This window comes from Pithys albifrons, chromosome 3 (assembly GCF_047495875.1).
Source record: "Pithys albifrons albifrons isolate INPA30051 chromosome 3, PitAlb_v1, whole genome shotgun sequence".
Classification (NCBI taxonomy): Eukaryota; Metazoa; Chordata; class Aves; order Passeriformes; family Thamnophilidae; genus Pithys; species Pithys albifrons.
The window spans coordinates 65,467,203-65,484,961 of record NC_092460.1 but is presented as its reverse complement, the minus strand read 5'-3'; the positions used below and the strand labels follow the sequence as shown (position 1 = coordinate 65,484,961).

The 17,759-nt window shown below is 39.8% G+C and overlaps 2 protein-coding genes across 3 annotated transcripts in view; both read right to left on the bottom strand.

The window, feature by feature from the left end:
* Nucleotides 1-13,879, bottom strand: part of PTPRB (protein tyrosine phosphatase receptor type B) — a 61,877-nt gene extending 47,998 nt beyond the window's left edge. For both annotated transcript variants that reach the window (XM_071552225.1, XM_071552224.1), the window contains exons 1-3: nt 13,796-13,879; nt 12,143-12,532; nt 4,352-4,590 (exon numbers count right to left, since the gene is read on the bottom strand). In XM_071552225.1, the coding sequence (XP_071408326.1) occupies nt 4,352-4,590; nt 12,143-12,532; nt 13,796-13,850 (684 nt within the window). In that variant the 5' untranslated portion in view covers nt 13,851-13,879. The remainder of the gene's footprint in view (nt 1-4,351; nt 4,591-12,142; nt 12,533-13,795) is intronic.
* Nucleotides 13,880-14,618: 739 nt separating this feature from the next.
* The window catches only part of PTPRR (protein tyrosine phosphatase receptor type R), a 153,658-nt gene continuing 150,517 nt past the window's right edge, over nt 14,619-17,759 (bottom strand). Inside the window, exon 14 of the mRNA XM_071549957.1 lies at nt 14,619-15,829. Within this exon, the coding sequence (XP_071406058.1) occupies nt 15,736-15,829 (94 nt within the window). The 3' untranslated portion in view covers nt 14,619-15,735. The remainder of the gene's footprint in view (nt 15,830-17,759) is intronic.

Sequence of the window (17,759 nt, the reverse complement as noted above, 5' to 3'; positions counted from 1 at the left end):
CATCAGGATGGCTGCGCCTCACTTGCTGTCTTGCCTTGTCTCCTGGTTGTGTGGCCACACAACAACATCACCTTCCATCTGCCTCACCTCGTGGCTGTCTTGTTCCATGCTTGTCTCAACTTATGCCCACCTTGCCACTTGCCTGCCTTGCCTCATGTGACTCTTCTCCTCACACCTGCCTCGCTCGGTAGCACCTCATGGCACATCCTGCTCTCCTCACGTCTGCCACTCTTCACAGCCACCCTGCCTCTAGCACACCCTCCTCTTGGCCTCAGGCGTCACTAACCTGCCATTCCAGCTCCTGACTTTCCAACAGTGACATTTTTAGAGGTAGCCATAGACCACCAAGGCCTCCATCCTCTCCCTGGCCCTATGGCACCAAGACCAGAAGCCCTGAGTCCGGGAGAGTCCCAGCAGAGTCCGACACTGAGCTGCTGCTGACAGCACAAGAGCAGTCTGTCTTTGAGCAGCCAAGTCATCTCAGCTGTTTCTTTGCATGGACTTGCGTCCTTAAAACAATTCCTTCCCACAGCCCCGGAATAAGTCCCAAGCTAAAATTACACACACCATGGAAAGCATGAAAGTTTCCCTGTTTTCACACTGCACCAAAAGAGCTGTGCACAACTCCAAGCTGGCTGCTGTCAAAATGGAAACTTTCCATTTCTGCCATGCATGCCCATTTCCTCATTTTGGTTTCAGCCTCTTAAAAAACATGTATGTGTGTATGTGGGGTGAGGGAGAAGAAATGCAGCCAGAGGTGTTTTGCACCTTCAGGTATTCAAATAGACAATAGTAGCCACGGAGGGAATCTGGGACTGCATAAAGGGGAAGGAATTTGAGATTTACTTTCTTCAGTGGGAGTGGCACATTTCTGCAGCTTTTAGTACTGCATGATGCACAGCATTTTAACTTTTTAAAGCAGTACCTCAAGCAAATTCAACACTGTCTGTATCACTTCTGCCCCATTTTAGGGAGGAAAATGTTCTAGTTTTACAGACATTAGTCTGCCTTTTAGGGGAGCTGCTGCTCTAGGATTTTTCTGGGCATCAGCCTGTCAAACAAGATACAAGTGTCTGAAAAACCTTAGCTCTCATCTTTCTGTTCTGAAACCAAAGGTCTGAGCACCCATCGTTACCTGTACCTACAGAAAACTTCATCTGTCCCAGTGGACCTCCATGCCTGGTCCAAGAGACCTGGTACTGGAAGTGCAGGGCTCTATTCTGCAAAGCTTAGGATGAGTAACAACTTTAGCAACATCACCTGAAGTGACAATATAAATATGCATTTTGATTGTTACTCCCTTCTCAAGTCCATTGCAGAAACAGAACTCCGCCGGAAGAGATGTTTTACATACTTCAGACAGGAGGAGGGACCAAGCCACGAGCTACCACAGGGATAAAGATACTGATGGGAAACACAAGGTATATTTCTTAGACTTGAACTGGGAATAAAATGATATAGATGTCTTGTAATCATTCAAGATGAGAGAGTTTTACAGTGTGATTTCATTTTTAGGTGTTCATGCTTTTTGGACCTCATGACATAAACCAGGCCAGTATTTTTCCAGCACTAGAGAAGTGCAAATTTGAAGGCTTATTGGGATGTTTGGATTACTTCAAACTCCTCTCTGAAAATTATAACTTTCCAAGTAACCTGTCTTTTCTTGAAAAGCAAAACTCACATTATTATAAGGAGTTTGGAAAACATTCATAACCTGAATTTGCAGGGAAGATATAATTCATACTTTTAGGTGTAAGTTATTTAAGTAGATATAATATGTAAAAGGGAAAAAAACATGATCAAGACTGCAAACATAAAGTTCAGGAAAAAAAATGGAACCTACCACAAGTAAAATTTAAAGACTTTTGGAAATAAATGTCTGTTTGTCTGTTCCAGCTAACATAAGATTATGAGTGGAGAAAAATGATGTTACTGCTTCTCACAAGTGCTCATAATTTAGTTCTTACTTTACTACTCTTATTCTTGCTATCATAAAATCTTTACCTTTTTGTATTAGTTGGAAAGTACTGGCTTCTTATATGTTTTGAGACTTCCTTCTGTATGTTATCCAGCAAAAGCTGCCGCAAGGGTAAGGTCTGATACAGATGCCTATTCCAGCACTGGAATAAAACAGGAGGGGTCCACCTTTCACTGGTGGCAATATATTTATATAGAATAGCCAACATAATACAAGTCATTATTTCCAGACTGATATTGAATAAATGGGCTTTTAGTAGATCGGCAGTCACACAGCCTTTAACACTTACCGATCTGAGTGGCAAGCCAAGAAACTAATTAAAAAAGAAAAAAGAACTGGAAGTGAGTTTTGGGAGTTGCCGGACGTATCTCTAATAGCAGGCTCCAAAGTCCCTTTCAGACACTTTCCCAGGGTTTCCTGACTTTTTTTTTTTTAACACCAACCTCTCTGTCTCTCTAATCAAGAGGAAATGGGCTTTGCATAGCTTTTGTCATGTATTCAAAGTGCAAGATGCAGTTTTACATGAAATACATGGCAGTTCTAAACCAAACACTTTGTTTGAACGAAATGTCACTATTGTCCCCCCAAAAAAGGTATGTACACAGCCAAATAACATAAAGGCTTTACTTCTACAAATAAGAGGGCCCAGCCTCGGCAAATGCAGTTCATAGAAGGTATTATCTTCCTCAAAATAATACTCAGCACTCAGTCTATGTGTTTTCAAAGTATTGGGTTAAATCCAGTTAATCCTCTAAACATCCCTGTTTGACAAAAAATGTATTTAAGTCCATTCTAAAGACTAGGAAACAGAGATGGAGGCTGAAGATTTTAAATTTGTGTGTCTAAATTGGTATATCTAGATTCAAATGTCCAGAGCCAGCTGGGGGCTCCAAGGGATGTTACTTTTTTTTTTTTCATTGATACGCTTATCATCATAATTCTGGTTTGAAAGTTTTAACCTAAGTAATTGGTCAGTACAAATGACATGATCAGAAGGTGATATGGGGGAGGAACACAGGAGGCACTGGTTTCTGTTCAAATGATGCCATTTCTCTAGCTCTGGTGGGATTATTTAATAGGAGTGCTTGAGGCAGTTTGGCTAATACAAGATTTTATAGGACATTTCTATTTGGAAGGAACAAATATTCTGTGCAGGAAATATGCTATATGGACAGAAGGCATGACCTCAGCCTGTCTGTACCAAGTCAGAATAATCACATTTTAAAAGCACTGCCTGCATCAGGTATGGAATGAGGTGCAGTGCATCCATCATCAGCTCAGTCCCTTCCCCCATCAGCACTAGAGCAGCAGCATCAGGATCCATAAACCATTGAGTTTACAGGCCCTAACACTGTCTACAGCCTTTCTAAATAAAAAACACATTTCTTAGTCTTATCCACAGCAGCACACGGTGTAACTGAAACACGTTTGCCTGCCCCAATACATTAAGAGTAGTGTGATCTACTGGAAGAGAAGTGACAGGGAATTTAGGGATTTTCAGTTCTAAACCCCTATGTGATGATAGTGATACAATGATCAATAATGTCCTGCATGCTCTAGCTCTAAGTGCCTGTGCACATTTTGCTAATGGTAGTTCCAGATTCGCTCTCTGATTACTGAATTTAGTCTTGCAGAAAAGAAAGACTGGAAATTGATTTGGAGGTACTGAATGCCTGCCATTTCCTCCTCCTATGGCTGAGGCTGGCAGCCCCATCCCCCTCCTCTGCCAGGGCAGTTTGTGGTTCAACACAGCAGAGATCAAGAAGCATCTGTGTGTCTTCACTCTGCCTATCAGTCAGTAGATAAGCTGATTATGGCCAAGGCCAGGGTTCCTTTTAAGGCAAGTTAAAGCATTCAGATTTCTCTTGCTTTGATCTGTAAACAATATCCATAATTTTAGGACTCAATTATCCATAAATAAGGTCATTGCATACATTGCAAAACCCTAATTCTTAGGGTGTTATTAGAGCTAGACTCTCATGTCATGCAACAAACCAATGACAGAGCCTGATTCACTGAGCCAATCCCCAGGCTACTGTGGCTCCTGCCACATTCGTGAGCTTTCCATTGCTCCTCTCACATCCTGATACATTCCCTTGAGCTTAGAGATTTTCCCAATGCATTGAGCACACCAGGACTGGGCTGTAACAGAAGAGGCAGAATTTTTCTGCAGCTCTGCTTCTAGTGAAAGGCACTGTCAGGATGAACATCAAAACAAAGCATTACACCAAACCCACAAAGCTTAGTCCTGTGGCTGGTTTTTGTTCATTTGTTTGTTGCTTTTTAAGCCCACAAAACATTCACCTGTAATAGATCTTGGGCTCCACAGAGTAGAATAGGCTTAACAAAAAATCAGTAATTCTTCTGACTTACCTCTTCTGTAGTGCTGTAGTATTGAAGAGTGGTTGTTGTAATCCAGGTTTTCTCTGTCACTGCAAATTTCAAGTCAAAGTAGAGGTTTTCAGTGTGATTTTTACTGATGTGTTCAGTCACGTTTCTGAGGAACATCTCTGTGCTACTCTTCAGCATATTTTCAGACCTAGAAGTAACAGCATTTGAAGAGGGGGATGTAGTTCCGGTACTCCATACAGAAGTATCTGCACCTTGGAGATCTAAGTTAAACAAGGAAAAGTAATTAAAATCAGCTCTACATTTTTATAAGCAATTCATTAGGCTCAATAAATGTGACTGATACACGTAAGTAGTTTAAGTGTACCTGTAGGTTCTATAATTTTTTTTGTTTTCAGTGCAAACATGTATTTTTGCATCAATACCAAAGTCTGCGCAAAAGAGAAAAAAGATAATTTCCCTGGACATTCATACCATTCATTTTAAGGATTGTCTATCAGTGATTCTGAAGTGAAGAGAAGAAAGGTTGTACTTTGTCATTAAAAGCACAATGTTTTCACTCACAGCTTTTTCATTTGCTTGGACCTATTAAATGTAATGCAGGATCAGCTTTATATTGTCAACTTCTTCCCCTGCTTTGTAAGTACACAGGCCAGATTCTCATCTGCCTTTTATTGGTCTAAGTGTAAAATATGACTTTGTTCAGGATAATTTTTCAAGATGATTTGTTTGAGATAATTTTTTCATGTTTGAAATATTTGTTCAAGGTAAGTTCCTTGTACCCACATGGGACATTCCTCTTGCTTTTTAAAATCAGTCCTATGCAGAGACCATGCTAGTCCCTAAGTGCTGCCTTTCTAAAGCTTAGCTAACAATCTCTCACTTAACTGAAGGATCTGTAAATATGATGGTGGATTTGCTTTTTTAGTCACGTATCCTTCAGAGGAAGTTAAAGTTGCAATTAAAGCTCAGGAAAGATTTTACTACACATTTTTCCTCCACATTTTCATGGCTCTTCCTGCCCATTGGTATGTATTTAATATCCTTTCTTTGTGGTTGTGAAGGCAGGGTTCAAGCTGTGGTGGCCTCTCCATCTGGTAGCATCACATTTCAGCTAAGCAATTGGAATTACTCACTGGCCCCTTCTCACAAAAAGCTGCCCTGCCACTGCTGTAGCACAGCAAGTGTGCATTGGCTCAATGCCCAAGAAACTTAATGTGTCCTTGAACTGGGGTATCCAGCATGACAGAACCTTGTTTGCTACTGAGCCACTGGGCTGGTTGCCATTTATAACAATTTTAGCTCACAAATCCTTTAAAAGAAAAAGTAATTACTAGGTTAAATTGCAGCAGAAGCTTCCAAATGCAATTACTTGGTGTGCAATTATGATGTTTTAGCAGGCCAGCATGTGATTACCTCTTACCCAAAGGATCAGTAGGTGAACTTCCATGAAATCATCCTGATGGGTTTTCTTGTATATGTGTAAATACATATGTTAACATGTTTATCTAGAGAAATTTGTAGCACTCTCTTTTGCATTGAGAAAGAAAACTGAGACTGTAAACCCTAGTATGAGATGCTTTCATGCAAGTGTTTCCTGTGCTTGATGTGTACCGGTATATTCACCTGGTACATGGTTCTGGATCTTCTTGAAAAGTGTTGGTTTGCTGGAATTGGTTGGTACCCAGATTAAATATTTACCCTCCTTTTATCTAATTGTGCTTCCCTGGAAATAAAAAGATCTCTAAGTCTCCATTTAATTATAAAAAATGCTGATCAAATATTTTTCCAAATCAAGGCAGTGAAAAGAATACTACAGATCTAATTCTTCTCTCTCTTATACGTATGCAAAGTGTTTTAATGAAACCTCAGGTCTGGTCCAACACTCCATGATCATCCTCATGCTGCTGCATTTGCAGATCCCCCTGCACAGTGCCTATAGTGTGTAGTCTGCTGTGGTCCTGTGTCACATACCGTCATGGTTCCCACTAGAAGGACAAGGACAGCCATATGCTCAAGCTCTCATCAGCTGCTGCAACAAATCCGTTAGCTGACACAAGCCCAGACTTGTTCCTGGGGATGTCCTATTAGTTGTGGTTCTCTGAAAGTCTGTGGTAGGGAACTAGAAATCCTAGCCCCAAGGACTTGGAAATAATTAGGCCTGCTGGTTCCATGCCTCTCAGATATCTCTGTGTTGAGCAGGAAGTAAAACCTACTGATAGAAGGACAGCTGAAATAAAAGTACATCTGAGTGGTCAGCAATGGCTTAGGAAAAAGACCACAACTGGAGTCCTAAATATAGGTTGACACACCCAACTTAAAAACACATTAAAAAAAAAATCTTGGCTTAATTTACAGACAAATAGCAGCGGTTCCAACAGGAAGGCTTTTGCATTCCAGGGCAATTGTGCTTTAGCAAAGCTGCTTCTCCATAGAAAGGAAGCTGGTGCTGCCAGCAACATTTATGGGACTCAGCAGCCAGGGGAGAGCTGGCATTCTTGGTGCAGGAGCCAAAGAGAGAGCTTGACTGCCCTGGAAACTTGGTCCTCAGGAAAATCCCACCAGTCCAAGGAGGTATCAGGAACAAGCGTTGGGTCACTGCACAACCCAACTCATCTTGTTAAGCCTGGGACTAGTCTGGGTTTCCAGATAAAGGATCTTTCCCAGTAAAGACTGACTACAGCCTGTTACCTGTAGTGTATTGTGTACAGCACTGTGCCATACTGAAACTTCAGATACATGTACCAGCACTTCCCACAGATCCTACAGTGGACTGACTAGCAGGGTTCATATCTACCCTCACTTCAAGAAAGTCAGAATCCACGCTGATATTCTCTTATTAAGTAAAACCACTAGTGTGGTCCTAGAATAAGGACCCTCATAACCCTTCTTCAATAGCAGGCACTCAAAACCCCACCCTGCATATTATAAGGTCCATGCAGGCAGATTTCTACACAACTTGAGTTCCAAATTTTTTAACCAAAAAACCTCACCTCCTGCCTGGACATTAGTAAAGTACACAGAAATCTCAACAGTATGATTTTTCAGAAGTATTTAGCATTGTTCTAGAAGTCTCTTTGGAAATCGATCATAAAACTGTTCATGGGAACAGAAAAGCAGCACTGACACTGACACTGATCGCTAGCGGCTGAATGATATACAGTGTGTGAACATAACATTGTAATCATCAGTAGCTCACCCAGGAGAAATTATGACATTCTGACTAAGTGCATATTTCATCCACAGGGTGTACTGCAAACTGCATCTCTCTGCACAGCAGCAGGCTGCTTACAAGAAAAGGAAGTCCATACATTTCACATGTATGATTAGCAAGAGCACTGATTAGTTGTCAAGTACTGGGAAGGCTACAGTGCTGCCTTCAGACGTAGGTGAGCTGGCAGAGTGCAGCTTTCTGAAATAGCTTGCATTGCATCAATCTGCCTACGTTATAAAAGCACTGAATTGCTGAATTGCTAGTAAAACATAAATGAATCAGATATCTAGTGTGTAAGATACAAAATACTTTGTAATACTGCATATAACTCACAGCAAGACTTGAAACTAGAAGGGTTTGCTTTAAGACCCCTTTATCTCTTTAGCGGTCTACTAGTAAATAGACTGCAAAAATAAAGACTATTTAAAAAAACATACTTCAGATTTCTGTTGCATGTAAGAGTATGACAGAAGAACAAAGTCCTCTAAATGTCCTTTCTTTCCTATTCAATGTACACCTTTCAAAAGCTGCAAAATCTGTGCTGCTTGAAAATTTTTTACCCTCTTTATTTGAATATTGTACAAGTTAGCAATATTTGTATCTCATGGTAGAGATGTCAAATGTGTCCAAACTCTAGTCTAATCCTGAGCTACTCTTTTACTTGCTTGTTTCCGAAATGCTCTTTCAGCACCAATGGTAGCAGAACATCCCAGTTATATCTCTGATGATAACATCACTGCTGTACCAACCCTATTTCTGACACTCTGGATAGTCACAGCTCACCCTGAAGTGGATTTTTGGTCACCGAAGGGCATCTAGACTCTACTAACCCCATGGATTACACCTCTATTTATGAAGAGTTCAGAAAGTAAGCTACTGTGTAGATATCTAGGGCTTGGTTTAGTTGCTTAAATCTAGTAGAATCTAACCTGCCCTCAGGCCTGCTGCTAAGAGCTCTCCTAACACCTATGGGAAACGTTTGTGTTTCTGGACTGGCAGTCCGAGATCAGGTAAAATATCCCAGAGCATCTCAAGTAACAAAAAGCACCTATCTTAAGACAAATGAAATAAGCCCTTCCTTCAGACACCTACTTTTCAACATTTAGAAGCAAAAACCCACTCCAGCTTCTACACAGAGGTTCACACAAAAAAAAGAGAGAGAACGTAATAATGAAAAATACCAGCAGAGTTGTCTGGAGTTGGCATCTTTGCCTCTACTTGCAGGAGAAGATGAAATCATAAAGCAGGACTTGCCTTACTCCTGATTGCTCTGAGAAGCCGTTCCTATTGTTCCATTTTTTCCCTATGAAAGTAGCTGAACTGATTTTGTTCTATATTCTTTGTGCTCAATGAGATTGAAAATTTACAAAAACCAAAGACCTAGGCCACACTGCAGATTTCTCCATTTTTTTTTAGAAAATGTAAACCCATATTTATCCTTCAGCTTCTGTCAGTATGCTATTGGAATCTGTACAAGGTTTTGTAATTAATGTCCAAGAATTTGATATTGATGCTGCTCTTTGTCCAGGTGTAGCTCAGCAAAAGTGGTCAGCCATTTATTGCTTTGACCAAAGAAAGAAGGTTCAAGTAATTTTTTATATTTCACAGGTTCACATGAATGTTAGCAAACTCTTTTACTTAAAAAGTCCTATAAAAATAATACAGAGAGGTAAAAATGGATATGAGTGAACGTCTTTTAGGAAAAATGCTTCGGGTCAACTCAAAGGTGGAATGAAAATATTGATTATTGCTGTTCTAATTTATCCTGGAGAAATTTGTAAAAGATACACACACAAACCTCCAACCTGTAGTGAACCTATGGGTGGATTATTGCAGTCACTACAAACACCAAAGGTGCGGAAAAATTGAAGCCTAAAGATATTTACATAATCTCAAAAATGGGTAAGAGTTGCTGCTTTTTCTGTGCTTCTAACACCTTTCTTTGGTGCTCTTCCACCTTCCCAAGAGTCCCAGGAGGATTCACATGTCTTCCCTTTGCATGTTCTGCTGTTGCTACTGCTGCTCCAGTGGTTTGGAGTGTGCTTGGAGCGTGCACTGCTCTCGTCCCTTCTGTGCTTCAACTCATCCACTGAAGCATCAGCAGTGGGATGTAAACTCGGTAAGCTGAGGTTCTGATTATGAAGTAGTTCAACTTAAAAGCAGATAAGAGTAAGAGAGAAGTACACATGAAAGAGAAGATACTAAGCAAGAAACAAGGGTAGAAAAGGCGCAAGAACAGTGTGAATGTCAAATGGCACATCAGACTTTGTCTTATATATGGTATCTGATATTTTGTCTATTTTAGAGTGAAAACAAAACAAGAGAGAGAAGAATGCTGTAGTTGTTATTTGCATTCCTTGTCTGACATATATCTTTGTAGATCCCACTATGGTTCTTAAAGTGTTTGGCACATAACAGTAATAAAATCTTTCTCCTCCACAAAATCAGCTGCTGTTTTGAATGTCTTGATATGCACAGCTCTAGGGTTGTTCCTGCTATTTGTGACATGATAGAAGAGAAATGCAATGGAGAGCATCATATTACAAAACAGTTCATGTCACCTTCTGCCTCCAGACTGCCCTACAGGCTGTGACAATCTCTAGATCTCAGTGTGTGACTGCAGCATACAGTTCGGCATTGTGTCTCCTTATTTTTCATTCTCCACTTAGTGAGTAATTTTTGGTCAGCAGTGGTTTGGAGGTGTCCCATAGGTGCCACATAGCATTGCATCTCTTCTTTGATTGGATATCTTACTGAAATTAATCTACCTGTAACAAAAGAAGCTTGTAAGAATTGCTCACACAACTCAGGAGTGACATCAGTATAAGTTTGACAGCATTAGTGGTGCTCTGGGTGGTCTCCAGACATAAAAGAGAAGGCCGTTGTTATGCAAGTGTTATTTACAGAAAACAGTCTTCATTCTTCTCAGTCTTCCTGCCTTCTACCTCTTCACCTTCCCCACCTTTTCCTCCTCTCTGTTTCCATTCCTGTCCCTTCTCTTGGTTTCTGGGCTTAAGAGAAGTTCTGAACTCAACACTCTTGAGACTATTTCTTTCACTGCCCAGAATCTCCTCATGTATTTGATGGGAAATGAAGTCTCACTTTCTCAAAGGAGATTGATACCTCATGGCCCTTCTTCATGTTAGCTGTTTCAGCCAGGGGCCAGATTCAAACATGGTTTTGTGAGAGAAGGCTTGCTTTCTGTTGGATTTAAAATCATCTTGGGTTGAACAAAGGGATACATGCCCAAACTGATCCTGATTTCCACAAACAGTCATTTAGGTCAGGACTGTTGCAAAACATGTACATCTCAGATGGATGATTTGAAATCCTCAGACTTTCCCTAGGCTTGGAAAAATCATGTTTGACATTTGAGTAAGTTCCAGAATAAAAGGTAGTTGCAGTTGTTGGTTTTGGAGCCTGTGCTCTATCTGGGTTGATAAGATGTTTAGAATGCAATGCACTGAGTTACTCTTATGCCATAATATAATTATTTTTATGAGTACTATGAAAACAGAGGGTAAATTGTATCTAAACTTGGTGTTAGTCAGCAGTAGAAAAGCTTATAGCCATTTCAGCTCCAAAGATTTTGCCAAGTTTTTACTATCTTAGATTAATATAGACCAAATATGTTATTTTAGGTTAATCCACTGCTGCTTTTACTGAAAGCGGATAGATGTTCTTGGAAGACTAATTTTATACATTTAACATTGAAAATTTTGACATGCATATGGATGCCAAGACCAGAACTGGAGGCATTAGATTTTGTTTGAAAAATTAATATCTGTGCACTGGTTCCACTCTTTATGAGTTTTTATATTTCTGAAATTCTTAGTTAGGTATTGAGGATTATAATGTTCTGTTGATTTCTCAGCAGAGCATCTCAGAGCTGTCAAAAATGAGATAACTTACACACTTAAAAAGGATTTACAGGCCTATCTGTGTAGAGAATTTCAGGAAAATTAAGGGCTGAGCACAGTAAAGAGACGAGAGTGCACTTTAATATCTCATGACAATTGTACTAGTGCTTATTGGTCTTAAATTGTGTGTCCTCCGATGGATGATTAAGAAAAGGATGTAGGGGTACTTTAACTTTGTTAGGCCCCTCTTCATCCAGCTGAGGAAATAACTGCCTGCATACCTCATCTGAACTGTTCATGATATCTTTGAATGTCTTCTTGCTCTTGACAGATTGAATCTGGATTTGTATGATAAAATGACTGGGGAGGAGAAGAACTTTTATACATCCACACTTTTTAAAAGGACTAGGAATTAGTACCCATAATTCTATTTAGAAATGAATGAAGAAAATGACACAATAGTAGTGAGCTGAGTTTACACATAAGCAGTTTGTTCCAAAGATTGGGAGTAGAGAAGAGGAGAGATATCCTGCAAATATAAAATGGCTTAAAAACTCCACCAGTTGTGAGAAAGACAGCACTCATCTCAGCTGGTCTTTTAAAGTTCTCTAAACAATTTTCAACCATGAAAAATATTTTTCTGTATTAATAAAATATCATAATTTTCACATTTGAGTTGGCATAACAGAGACATTTTTATTACCAAAAATTCTGGGATACTTCCTTGAAGGAGTAACTCACCTTGCTTTGAGCACAGATTTACATAAACAGGTTTTCCCGTCTCACTGGCTTCTAGCTGCATCCATGCATGAAGGTATTTTTTACTCTGCTTGGCCATTACCTTCTGACCTTGCTTTGTGAGAAAGAGAGAGCTGTTGGCCACCTTCAGCAGCCCATCCTCGTGGCAAGTCCACCTCACTGCCTGGGGACAATCAACGATGATGCTACGAGATGACAGAGCAGAGCGTGTAGAGATGCTCAGGCACTGGGCAGATTTCACATGGAGGAGCCTGTCATCTGCTGTCCACTGCCACTTCTGGCTGAGGCTGGTCATATTGCACTTTTCCATAATGACTCCTCTCTTTTCTGAGAGACACTGCTGTTTCTGGACATGGATAATCAGAAACCCTTCTGGAAAAGGAAAATTCCAGAAAAGTATAGTAGATTACATGTGGTTATTTAACAAAAGCAAATTGTTGATGATTTAAAATACATCAGCAAATAAATCACTCTTCCATTTTCTATGTGTTGAACTTTTCATGAAACATTCTATAACTTGAGTCTATTTAAAAAAAAAACCAACCTGAACACACCACTCACATGACGCAAGTGCTGGTAATGTAAATAATGAGAATGCAAAAATCAAACTGTTGTAGTAAGGTCACCTTGGCCTTCACTATATATAAAAATGATAAAACCCACCCTGGGTATAAAATAAATCCAAGAATTATTAATTTCAAATACCAATTCTAAATACCTCATTTCCTCTGCTTGAAATCATACAAAGATCTACACGAGTTCTCAGTCTCTTTTTCAGTTTTACAGCACAGATATTTTAAAATATAACTTGCTTCCTGGAAGCTGTTTTAGTAAATTTCATAGTGTTTCTGAAGAAAACATGTAAGAAGCTATTCACAAATCTGTGTGCCTTTCAGTGCCTGTGTCATTACAGGAATGGAGGTTTTTTACTGATAGGAAGTACATCTCTGTTACTGGATTTGTTCCAACGTCTCTAGCTGTTAGTTTTGTGACCATTCCAATTTATGTAAGATTAGCTTTCTGTGTCACCACACTTAAAGATCAACACAAAATACTCAAATGAAGAGAACTACAATGCATTCATCAAAACACCACAGAGCTACGGAACACGGAACCGGTTATTTCAAATGCAGCCTCCCTGCCATATCATGTTTAGCTTCTCTTTTTTAATCTCGGTTACTCAAACATTTCTAGCCTCATTAGTTACAAAGTACTAAACTAAACATCTATTTATTTCCTATAGTTGATGCTTGTCAAACCCCTGTTTTTACAGACCTGGGTATTTTCTAACTAAGCGTCACGAAAGCTCCGGTCTCTGACAGTTCACAAAGTATAAATAAAAGATAGGAACCTCCACTTTGAAGATTTTGTCCCAAAACTCATCTCCTGGATTGTCTATCAGGAGATCTTCTCAAAAAAAGAAGAGGTATCTCCAGCATAGAAGGAGACAGTTTATTTTCCTTTGGAAAGAAATCTAAACAGAACGAGCTATGTTGGCCCTGCCCCCCCATTCCTCTTGTATGAGCCACAGCAAAGAGGTGCCTCTTTTATAAAGTCACCAGCTGTGTTGGAGGGTTCTGCTCAGTGGCAGAAAGAGCAATACGGCAGAGGGGGGAGGTAAGGAAAGACACTTACCTGAAAATGTCAAGGCAAGACAGGTAGAAACCAGAATGTGAAATAAAGAATCCATTTTCCCTCTAGTAACTCCCCACACTTCTCTTAAAAAAATCCACCTCAGATAAGTGAAGCGAAGGCTAGGAAGGAAATGTGCCTTCACAGGGGGAAAAAGTCAGTGACGAGCACTTCCTTCTATTCAATTGTTTTGGGGAGTTTTACAGCACTTTGTCCTTTTACATGATTCTTCAGAGTGTACTAGTTCATTTATTTTGGAAAAATACAAGCAAAAGAGAGAAAGGTTTTCAAACACCTGGGAAACTGATAAAGACTATGTTGAAACTCTTTAGACTAAAAGAAATGTGATTATAGTTTTGTGTAATTTGTTGCCTGTGAAATACTACAATTTTGGAGTCATCTGGATAGTGCTGGGTAAGTATATCTTGTAATATCCAGGGAACAAACACGTATTTTTTGTAACTATGCATAATCAAGCAAAATCTCAGTATTGATACTTCTAACTCTACAAGTTGTAAAAGCCAAGTAGAGGGTGGGGGAGAAAGAAAAGGAGGAGGCAAACCTCTGGCATCTCTATCAGGTCTTACAGAAACTCCCCATGAGGAATCAAATGATGCTGGGTTTGCCTTCCCATCAGGTGGTGCAACCTTGCTCCATGTCAGTGGGAGAGCGCCTGTGTCCTCTGGAATGGTTCCCAAGTGTATGAAGCCATGGTGGAGGCTAACCAAACTGTGCTGGGTGGAGCCTGTTTATGGGGGTACAAGAGTGTGTGGGGCATTAACTAATCTAGGCAAGAATGGAGACTTCAGTTAGTATTTTATATCAAGTGTAATTTATTAGCAGCATGAAGCAAAGTCAACATCACTGCATTAAAAACTCATTATACCCTGTAAACAGACCTCCCAGTGCTGTAAGTCATAATGCCAACCTTGTATATCTCTCAAAAACAAACTCTTACTGAACAGTAAAGGAGACAGTCATAGCAGCATTTTCTTTCTTGTATAACCTGTCATGAAATAGTCCATATCACCAAAGGTATCTATCTCTTACTGAAAGAGATAGAGCAGATAAACAACATAGGCAAAAATTTCCACATTATTAAAAGATGGACAAATATTTAAAATCCTTATCATTTAATATATGCTACAAAGTTCTTTTAAAAGTAGAATGACTTACACAATTTACAAATACACTGGATTTGGGTCTGTAGCAGAAGCATATTCTAAGACAATCAACAGTATAGGGTAAATACAAACACACTGAATAACAGACATTGTGCTCTGCAACTGCTCTGTAAGACCTACAGTAAATACATATTTAATAGGTAATAGTATGAAGAACATATATTTCCATATAAAATATTAACTACTTTTCCATATTTTCAAAACCAAAACGTTTAATTTTTTAATTATCTCATCCTTTTTTTTAATCCGTAATTGAACACTTGCAATTTTAGCAGCAAGAATATTATGTGGCCAAGAAACAAGCTCACCACATAATCAGTAATAGCACTTTACAGTACAGTTGACAGTCCATTCACAAGACAGTTTGCAAACGTCAAAGCATTTATACACTTGTTAAACATTTCTTCTGTAGAAGTCCCAATATCCATCTGACTGCAGCAGTAGCACATTCATACATTCCATATGGCAGATATCAGCATTACAGAATTAAACCCACCTTTAGATACATACACAGAATTCATGTGTAGTTTCAGTACAGTACCTTCTTTATGAATCATTTTTGGGAAGCTCACAATACATTCATATATTCATAAGGGTCCAGCAATCTCTATACTTTTGCCAGCCAAACCATCCACAATCCTTTCAGAAGTTGGCCTCAAAGCCGTCTTTCCCACTGCAGTAAACTCCTTGAAGAAACTGCTGGTAGGTAATGGAACAAATTACCTCACGAGACTGACATCGGCTTTACACTTCTTGACTTCATTGGACAGCTTCTGCAGAAAGTCTGCTTTCATACAGACTCAGTGCATGGTGCACAAATTCATACTGCTCACTGGTCTGAACCATTCCACCCCTGGAAAGGAAACACATTGGGCTGAAATCTTATTTGTTAAGAATGCAACAACTTCCAGCCCCTGCCAGCCCCATGACCACTAGATAATAAAAGCCCTTTCCTAAATTTTTGGCTTAGAGTTTGCTTGACTAAGTGGGACATTTGGCTAAGCAGAAGTATTTTCTTCATAACGATGCCATCCAGCACATACCCAGCGTGAAGCATTCCTAGTTACATCAGTGTGAGAACTAGAGTAGAAAACATCTGGCATCTACATTATTAAAACCTGTATTTCAGATTCAATACATTAAAAGAAAATTTTTCTGTCACTTGGGCAAGGAAGGCCAGATACATGGATGCAGTGTTACCACCGATGGAGCAAGGAAGTAGTCAGAATCTGACCTTTCATTTTTGTCCTTTACTAAAAATGTAATCTTTGGTGACCTGCAGATTGCCTGTGCAGAGAACAGCTCTTCCTGTCCTCTTTCTAACACCTCCAATGCATCCTGTCTGAACAGCAGCCACCTAAGAAATTTTACAGCAGTGAATCATTTCACCACTAACAATACAAAAGAGTTTAACTTGACCATAAAAAGGGCTAGTTACAGCCAGCTTGGATGAAATGCCTACATTTTATACATTCATCTGACAACAATCCTTTTTTCAGGTCTAAGTATGAGAATCAAGTCTCCTGTCTCCAGTGGCAGTTGCAGTGTGGTAGGAAGGGGATGTCCTACAGGAGACAGGTGTGATATTTAGTAGGAGTGGTACCATTTAGCTCTGAAATTAAACTGAGCCTCTTTCTGTCAGTACTGAGGTATTCCAGGTCTCCCCTCTCAGGGTGTCAACCCTCAGGTTTACTTAATTTCACTTGTATTATCTCACCTGGAGAGTATTCAAAACTACCAACTCTGCTTCAAGAACCAAAACTCTGGTTCATCCTCAGTATATCCTGGAGCAACAAGTTACCTTTAAGTCCTTTACCCTGCCCTCTGGCTTGCTGCTAGTGCAGCTGGATGCAGTCTGCTCCAGAATGAATATGATGCAGGGTTTGGGATTATTTTTTTTAACCTGAAGCGATTAGTCAAAGCACTTAAACAATGAATTGACGCACACTGGAAACACTTTTCATCCTGTCTGAGGAGCCAAAAGCAAAGTTATTGGATATCATTCCAAGAATGTGCCTTTAAGGTTAAGAATGTGCAAAGTTTCTCGATGTCACAATAAGTCTCAAAGATGCATCACATCAAACATTTCCTGTTTCTGTAGCAAAACATAAAAAATTATCTGGGAAATAAAGTAAGCTGACCAGACCTGTGGGTCTGTCTTTCTACAAATTCACACAGAGCGTGGCTGTATTTCCATCCTGGGCCAATATTTTGAGTGGATGGTCCATTTCTCATGTTAGCTCAGCATTGACAATTACTGTCAGAGTTGTTCACCCCTTAACTGACACTGAACAGCTAAGAAGGAAGTGGTGACTGGACATAACCTGCCTAGGAATGGCTCTGTCCTGTCTCATTCCCTGTTGGAATCTTATTTAAAACTCTGTTTCTAGAGAGGGTAATTAGTTAAACTCTTTTCCAGCATAACTTTCTGCCACCATACACAATTTGTCTGGATGCTTGTTTGTTTTTCACTGAATATGCTGGGCAACAGGAATGTTTTGGTAAGTCACTACAGCATCACTGTGAATCCCTCAAGCACAGCACTTTTCTTCTATTGCTTGATTTACTTCAGTAGAAATGTGCGCATAGACCCATGTGATAGAAAGGTCACATGCAAGTGGATATGCCTGAGTGTGTTCCTTCCATCAGCAACCTGTGTCTGGATTGTGAAGCTCTGAGCATGAGCCAGCCTGGCCAGATATCATGGATGAAATAGTCAGTGTACCTTTTTGCCAGGTTTCTGGATCCCAGGTGGTCAGATAAAACCATTCTTTCCTGCTGAA